This window comes from Bombus vosnesenskii, unplaced genomic scaffold (genome assembly GCF_011952255.1).
Source record: "Bombus vosnesenskii isolate JDL3184/JDL3185 unplaced genomic scaffold, Bvos_JDL3184-5_v1.1 scf7180000013299, whole genome shotgun sequence".
In the NCBI taxonomy this organism is placed as follows: Eukaryota; Metazoa; Arthropoda; class Insecta; order Hymenoptera; family Apidae; genus Bombus; species Bombus vosnesenskii.
In genome coordinates, this window is record NW_022882949.1 from 1,219,161 (window position 1) to 1,228,063 (window position 8,903).

Here is an 8,903-nt window from a genome sequence, read left to right on the forward strand (position 1 = left end):
AATTATGTAGTGTCCGAACTTTTTCGCTATATTAACTTTTAATCTGCATTGTGACGCACTAGTCACGGATTTGTCGTTCTTCTGCATTTCTTTATGATCTAGTCTAAGCGTCTGGAGTGTTCATTTGGGCAAGCTTGCGGAAAACGAGCGGTGATCCGATCGCTGATGAAAGACGAGATGAAAACACGGGTAGCGGTTTTATGCGTAGCCCCGGCAGCTGGCAGACCTGCTTACTTTCAACACTTTTGATACGGCACTTTTTCCAATAGAGCGCGCACACCAGGAGAGTGTCTACCGCTTTACATGGTCAACAGGTTCAAGATAATACAATGAAAGGTGCAACATGTATTACAAAGAGAGTTTCATTTAACGATTTCTACATTTTTAGTACACTCGTTGTTTATATTTATTTGTAATTGTCGAGTATATCCATCAAAAACGAGCTTGTTTTACTACTTGTGATAAACAAATATTTTGTTAATACTATGATAATTGGCTAATTTCGAATGTATCTTTCACATAAAAAATTAACAAAATATAATTTAACTAATGTTTGTCAGAATATTCAACGATTTCGAATATTTAAAAAATAAAAGAGTGAACTGTCCATACAAATGTTATCTAAATTCTACTGAAACAATATATATTTTCTTCTATGATAATCCAAATTAACTCATAATTGTAAAAAGGATGTTTATTTTATATGACAAACTAGACTTTTGTTCTTATAATTCACAATATTTTTACAAAATATGAAAATATTTCACGATGGACAGATACTTAGAATATTTCTTTCGGAATTCTATTCGTTCAATGCGGCTCTCATTGTAAGGTAGATATACGTAGAGCAATTTTTAGAGGGTAAATGGCAGTCTTGATCCAGTGGGAACGATTAGAAGTTACTCCGTGCGACACGAACACCATCTTTCTTGGTGCTACGACAGCTGAACGGTAATGTAGCCCGATACCGAACAGATTTGGAGCGTTTGATATGTGAGAAACTTTGTGAACATTCGAGACTATCCATGCCTTAATAATTGTTAACGTGCATATATTTAATTGATTATAAAACCCTTAACGGTGATCGATTGTCAATGTTTTTTGTACATAGGCGTATATACATAATATGTAATGAGAATCACGACGACTACTATAAACGAGCTATTAATATTGCGACTATTCTTTATTATTAATAATATTTATATATAATTATATAGAATCTTCATGCGTCATCAATAATTTCGACAATATCAATGATGCTTATTATTAATAACATTAACATTATTTTATTCTATTTTATTATTATTGCCATTATATATAAATATTATTTTCACAATTATTTAAAGTCATCTGTACTCGTCCTGTATCGTAATACTGTATCGTCCTGAGAATACATTAAGCTCGCATTATTTCTTTTTTCTTATTTTGTTAATTAATAGAAACATGCCGATTTTTTTGCCATCCATATTAAATAATCGAGCTTTATTACAATCAATACCGAAATTAATAAATTGAATAAATGGCGGAGCATATCATATTCGATGTATGATTGTATAGATGAATAATCGAATATATAAATCTATAGATATATACATCTCTTAGATGGATGTCATGCGATAATGTCAATTTGTAAATGTATGTAAATTATTATGTAAGAATCGCGGAGACAACGCGTTTTTATAGTGCCTTAATAACAATAACAATTTTAATTAACAATCGAAGCGATCAGTACGGAATCTGTCTAGTGGATAGACAGTACATTCAGACAATACATCTCATAGTAAATTAAGTGTAAAATACTGTTGATAAAACCAAGTCTATTTTTTGAAAGTTCAATTTAAATGTGGTACACGATCAGTTGGAATTGTTCATTTGTTAATACGAATCGTTAATCTTGTATATTTAAAAGATGGTGATATTTTGTACTATGCCAAAACGATTGTCAATTAATTCGTAATTAATCGTTAATCCGCTAGAATCATTTGTTATTTCGACAAGCTTGTTGTAATTGCATTACAGGTACATGATTGTACGTGTACGTGTATTATTATTCGACGAAAACAAGTCAGAGAGAGAACGAAAGCAAATGTGAGAATGAGAGAGACGCGTGTAACCAATTGTTGATATTGCTAATTAATGCAATAAAACGTATAACTGAACATAAGTAAATAATTATATTAGAGGTAATTGTATGCCGATTTCAGTATTTCCATTAATAAACAAATACATTTGATTGAGTCTTGTTTGTGCATCTGTGTTATTGATTGAAAGACATAACATTACAGATTACATGCATTTAACATTAGCGTTGGTAAGGCGCCTATTGTGCTTGAACCAGTCAAACAGCGGTGAACATGAGAGTTGCAAAGCTTTATATAATATAGATAGTAATATTCAGAATAATATGTCCGTCTTGGCTTTATCTGTGCATTTCTAATAAAACCTTATTACATTAAAAATAATTTCCAGTATAATATCAAAAAATTGCAAGTAATTAAGTAAGTTTAGTAAGTTAGTTAAAATTTGCGTTATGTTTGATACAGAGAATATAATAGACAATTAAGACGTATAATACACTAATAGTTGTTATACACAATAATCGAACATGATGGACACCTCGAATTCACAATCCAAGGAGACGTAATAGTAACTTTTCTTTATGTTCTATAGCTTCGATTGTGACACGTATCTCAAAGCATCATCTAGAGCACGCAAAATAAGGTCGACCTTGTTAGGCGTAGCATTAATCCCTAGCAATCCAATTCGCAAAATTTTGCCTTCAGTCGGTCCTAAACCTCTGCTGATTTCCACTTTGTACCTATAGAAACCATAATGATCTTAAATGACTCAAATTTTTATTTTACAACTACAATATACAAAACACTTAATTACATGGTAAGTATTTTAATTTTAGAATCTATGAAAAAATTACAATAAGTTGATTAGAATTTGTAAAAAGTACTTACTTTTGCATGCAACGTTGTACAATGATCCTATCATCGACGCCAGGTGGCAGTTCTATCAAGATAACCGTAGATAATTGATACTGTGGAATTTTCACATAAGATCGAAGATGCCGTAATTCAAGACCCTTTCTTAATCTGGCAGCTGCGCCAGCGTGTCTGATCCAAGATGCTTGCAGGCCCTCGTCAGCGATTTCCGCCAACGCTTCGCGAAGACCATAAATAAGCGTAGCGCTTATGGTGTGATGATACAGGCGATTCTCGTTCCCAAAACACTTCCAATAATTTCCGAGAAGGGTCATATCCAAGTAATAGGACATAGGCTTGGTCTTCCTTTGAAACAATTTCTTCCTATTGCAACAAAGGAAGAGTGTAAGACGAAATTGCCGGAAACATTTGCCGCCTCGTAATAGTCGAGTGTGTGGAAAATTAATAGCAAGCAATTAAGAGTAATGGCCGGAAATTAGTAATAATAATAGAAAATTGATACTAAGATGAGAGAGCAAATGTGTGCAACGAGTTTATGCGTTAATAATCGAGGCGAACGTAACCTCGTTGACAGATTTAGAAAAAAGAGTGAAAAAATTACTAAATGGACAGAAGTAACTTTTTATTATAGAAGTGGGTTTCTTCATAATGGATGAACCTTGACAGACAATACCGATGTCCTATTTATCATAATTCAAAAGGCGTCAGACTATCATTGAATAAGAATTCACTGGAGCCATCTGCGGTTATGAATCACAGAAGGATCGAATGGGTTACGCGAGAGCGCGAGTCACCGTGATGACATCACGGATTGGATTGTTATTCACAAGAGATCACTAGAAGTCCCAATTCTTAGACCATCTTCATGGGTGTTTTCTATGTGAGAGTTGCGGTTTGGATGTTATAAAAGGAAACCGCAATACGTACTCAGCTCGTGGACTAAACGAAATAGGTGCTAATCCTGGAGGGGCGCCGAGAACTTTTTGACTGCCTGAGTAAACTGCATCGATGCCCCAAGAATCCATAAAGAACGGTTCTCCGCACAGTGACGCAACAGTATCAACGATAAGAAGAGCATTGTATCTGGAAGAATTTCTTTTATTTTATCAATTTTACAAACACGTTTCTAATTATATTCGCTTCTGATAGCATTCCATAAACTGCAACTTAAACTAATGGCAAACATAAAAAATGTCTTAAATAACAAAATTACCTGTGAACAAGATCGCCAAACCCTTCTAATGGTTGTTTTAAACCAGTGGAGGATTCAGCTTGTACCATGAATACCGCGACTGGATTGTACACTTGCAAAGCTGTTTCCAATTGTTTCAACGTAACAGCAATAGCGTGTTCTTTTTCTATCAGTTTTACCTATATTTTAAAATTCATACACTATTTAAATGTAAATACTGGTGAATTTTTTAATTTTTATGTTGGTCCCCTCGAAACTGTATTACCTACATTTGCACCAATTCTAGTAGCCATGTCAGCCGCTCTTTTACCCCAAATTCCATGCTTGACAATGAGCACAGTTTCTCCAGGTTCAAGTAAATTTGTTAAGCACGCCTCCATACCGCCATGACCTGACGCACTTAACGCCAAAGTGAGTCTATTATTAGTTTGAAATATGTATTGTAAACCTTCCTTAACCTCATCCATCAACTAGAAATTAACAAAACATATTTTGTCACAGATAATGATCAGTCTACCTCTATTTTGTACATAAACAAAAAAAAAATGATTACCTGACAAATTTCCGGATGAAGATGGCCTATAATTTGATTCTGAAGAGATTGAAGAACTCGCTTCGAACAATTAGTCGGCCCGGGGCCCGTTAAAGTTTTTATCGGTAACTGCAGTTTGGTTTGAAGTATCTTTGGTGGGTACTTGCGAACAGCCAATTGATTCCATTCGCTTTGCATTTCGATTTCCTTTTTTAAATTTTCTAAAAGAAACTAGAAACTTTCTATAAAGTAAAAGATGACATATAAATAACTCATCATTTTTACGTCACCTTTCTTTCTATGAGTTACCAAAACGATAATTTAATCTTGATATCAGTGATAATGTATTAAGAGATGCTACTTCCAGTTGTTATAACATCGAATAATTTAATATATCGAATTTAATATAGTACAAATTTTATTTAAAAATAGTGGTAAAATTTCTATATAGTATCATTAATTGTGCATAAAATACGCTATAGTTCCGGTTCTAAATTATGTGTATATTATTCCCATTTTTTTTTGTTTGTTATTGCATAATAATATGGCGTGATACTTATGATTATTATGAATATGCTGTCACTTACAACTTCCACTTGCGCGTTGCGTGCTTGTCAGAACTCTTATCAGCGCACGATTTTGTGTTGACAATTATTAAACCAGTGCTATTGACGCGACCAAAGTGTATAACATACTGAAATCTTTCCCGCAGTTAGGTATTTTATCTTACCATAGTTGTAGCAGACTTATGAAATCGTAGAATACGTGATAAACTTCGATAAACTGGTATAATTTTTTTATAAACAAATGGATGATGTATAACATGTTTATTCGACGTGGAATCGCATTGATAAGGATATTTCACATATGGAACATATAGCATATATGGATAAGAAGTTATTAATTTACAATCGAATACTTAATAAGGGTATATATTACATATCGAATAAAGTATTTCGACGTTTATTAATGCATCCAGCGAACTTGCAGCACAAAGAAATCTCTTCATTGAATGATGAAAATAGTTGGATACGCTACTGCTGCTTGATAACCTCCTCAATCCGATCATAATTTGCGTAAGTAAGACGACTGTGGACTAAACATACAGTTATTAATTTGTTTTTATGAATTAGTTAAACTATAAATTTTATTTGAAATCTAATCAAATGTTTATCAATAATAATTTGGAAAGATTAATGCTGTTAATTTATAAATTTCGTTGTCGTATTTAATATGTGCAAAGTATTAATGTCTATTTTAATATAAGATATAGGTTCTATATATAGATCTATATGTAGATTTATGTACAGCTTCATATTAATTTGGATTATAAGGATAGATGTAAGTAATTGTATATATAGCTAACAGAGATTAGGTTAAGTTATGATTATTGTTATGATTATTATTATGTATGTGTTTTTGTTCATGAGCAAGTTTCTGTCTATTGTTCCATTTTACTATTATATATGTCTTTTTTTATATGTAAGTTTCATGTTTATTATTCTGACTTATTTTGTATATGTAATTGGAAGTCACCGTAAAGCCGGAAGACAGGCGGAAATAAAGATATACATATATATATATATATATTAATGCCCATTTTTGCAGTAATAATACTATAGAAAATTTAATAATTAAAAATAAGAAGCATGAATTTGGTAGACATTTATTTGAACATTATTTGTAAACAATATTGGACCTATGTATTTATGATAACCATAATTACTGAAAGTAGGATCACAGATAAGACAGCACATCTTCAAAAGATAACTAAACAAAGAGAGACTTCATTCATAACTATCACCGGCTTTCGCACCTGCTTTCAGTTCACTCAATACTTATGCTTATTCGCTTCTAAAGTTATCTCGCAGCACCTTACTTTTAGTACATTTTACCACACTTTACAATGGCATGTACTAATATTCGCTTTATCTATTCATAACAATTACAAGTGCAAACGAATGTTCCTAACATTATTAATATATATAACTTTGTTGCCAAACATGTCATTATATAATTAATAAGCGGAAAAAGATAACTAATATATATTTTCGAACAAAGTATACGATTGCAACAATTGTAAAAAGATGCGCAATAAAGTGCTATTTCAAAACTAAATTAGCTCGTGTCCATTAGAGAGGGACATTATTAGATAGTTAGGACGGATTAGATTATGTAGATTAAATGCAAAATATTTTTTATATAATGCATATGTATTTTTGTATAAGATATCATAACATGAATCCGTAAAGATCAATAAATAAAGTAAATAAACTTTGTGTTAAAAATATTTATAAAAGGATTTCATGTTATGTATACTTCTAACGACAGATCAAACGCCTATCTTCGCAGTAGCGATCTCGTTTCTCATTTTTCTTTCCTAAGTTTCCTTCTCTTTCTCCTATCTCCACTCCCCCTTTTCCTTCCTCCCTTTATTTACCTTTTATGTTCCTTACCTACTTTTTTCTCTTCTTCAGACTTGAATTTCACAAAGAACATAGATAAACAGTATGTTTGTGCAATACAGTATCGAGTTCTAGTATCTAAGTAAGGAATATAAAGTATAAAAAATAGGGAAAGTCCCGTAAACTATGGGGCAACTCGTGGACAGCACTGATTCAGAATATGGAATGGTAAAACGTGCTAATGGAAAAAATGAATGCGTGTTTAAACGCTTTTTGTTGTCGTGGTAGGTTCGCTATTAGCTTCCTAAATGCGATGAGTCGTTATCAGATCAGCTTCAAGTTACGTTTATCAAAACTTCTTTCGTGCCCATTTGTGAAGCATTATATTATGGTTTCTTCTCGCACGTGATCCTGGACACAGTCAGAAGATTATGATTCTTTTATTTTTAGCAGAATGTAAACAAATTTACGAAAATTTTAAATATAAATATAAATAATTATATTAAAATAACTGATTCCACGATTGACATAGCTGATTAACCAATTTCATTTATGCATTTTAGAATGAGTACAATTAAAAAATTATTATTTTCCAAATGAATATAAATAAAAATCGCATACTCGAAAGTCAAATTGAAATATACAGATATGCGTGCGCGTTTTACGCACCATATTACAAAATTCTTCTGAGGGAGAACATATTTAACTACAGGAAATATGTAACATAAGTGATTCTGTACAATTAATTTAATTAAAAATCTACCTTTCTCATTTTCTGGTTAACATGCAGATTAGCATTTTAGTTTTACTGTTACCATTTTGTAGAAGGTTGCATAGTTGACTGGTTGCGATAAATCATTCAATATAGGCTGTAGGTAAAAAGCATTATGTAGTTCACGGTTCTAGCAAGAACAAATTCCTTGATGCGTATTCAATGTACATATCTAGAAGCTCATAACGGAGCGCTGGCGCGGCATTCCTTTCGCTAGAACACAAAGAAAATACATAGATAGGCATTGCGTTGGCATTAACACATCATGAAAGGAATTTCAAATATCTGTTTTATTTTGCACAATTTTGTTAAATTGATCAAAGTATGCCATACGTACTATTTTTGTAATCGTATTCTTACTTATACTCTGTTACAAAGTTTTGCAAGTAAAGCATCTAATTTTTTATCATAAAAGTATGAAAAGATATACATGCGTATATTTCAAGTTACAAAGTTAAGACAAAAAGCGATTCAACAATAAATATAATATCTGACATTACCAGCAATCTTCATAATTTCATAGAAATGACACTTTTAAAATTACGATAACAAATCTCATGCTTGTATACGTTCTTTTTCCAGTCGAGCGAACGATAATTTTTCCAGCCGATTAAAAACTCAAGATCCTCTGTCGGCTAAGCAAACCAACGAAAATGCAGATCCACGGAGGGTCAAGTTCGGTTGCTCGACATCATCTTCCCCTTCCATCGTATTCCACCTAGCTCTTAGCTCCCACCCACTTAAGTTCCCTTTATATATTCGTCTCTCTCACACCCATCCAACCATTTCTCTTCGCATTCTACTTCCCTCTTCTGTCCTCCCTTCGTTGGAGTCCCCGGTGTTAAACTGCTAGCAGTAAATACCCTTCCATGGACGTGAAATTGGCCGAAATGACTGCAAAGTCGAGGAGAAAAGAGCAAGTGGCAAGAAGGGCGTACAATAAATTTTCATCGGTACTTCAAAGACCTGTGATAGGTTTTTCGTTCGTGAGCGAGCGAACAGCTTGTGTGTGAGAGCATATACATGCAGGTATGAGTTAGGCGTGTGTTCG

The 8,903-nt window shown here is 32.8% G+C and overlaps 1 protein-coding gene across 2 annotated transcripts; it reads right to left on the reverse strand.

Moving 5' to 3' along the window:
- On the reverse strand, nucleotides 1–5,370 carry LOC117233896 (serine--pyruvate aminotransferase, mitochondrial). Of its 2 annotated transcripts, none has more exons than XM_033494589.1 (7): nucleotides 5,263–5,370; nucleotides 4,697–4,917; nucleotides 4,413–4,613; nucleotides 4,165–4,322; nucleotides 3,879–4,034; nucleotides 2,967–3,314; nucleotides 1–2,818 (listed from the first exon to the last, which is right to left on the reverse strand). In XM_033494589.1, exons 2-7 carry the CDS (start codon nucleotides 4,871–4,873, stop codon nucleotides 2,665–2,667), a joined length of 1,194 nt encoding a protein of 397 aa, XP_033350480.1. In that variant the 5' UTR covers nucleotides 4,874–4,917; nucleotides 5,263–5,370; the 3' UTR covers nucleotides 1–2,664. The 2 variants fall into 2 exon arrangements, with proteins under 2 accessions (XP_033350480.1, XP_033350481.1); XM_033494590.1 differs by having other exon boundaries at nucleotides 4,697–4,906; nucleotides 5,263–5,368.
- Between the last annotated feature and the right edge of the window lie 3,533 nt (nucleotides 5,371–8,903).

What these genes read in the sequence shown, in the direction of transcription:
- LOC117233896 (XM_033494589.1), bottom strand. Translation starts at nt 4,873, where the DNA reads ATGCAAAGCGAATGGAATCAATTGGCTGTTCGCAAGTACCCACCAAAG. An exon ending in TCGTTTAGTCCACGAGCTGA is followed by an intron (nt 3,315 to 3,878) that starts GTACGTATTGCG and finishes TTGTTGCAATAG; the next exon opens with GAAGAAATTGTTTCAAAGGA. An exon ending in GTACAACGTTGCATGCAAAA is followed by an intron (nt 2,819 to 2,966) that starts GTAAGTACTTTT and finishes TGGTTTCTATAG; the next exon opens with GTACAAAGTGGAAATCAGCA.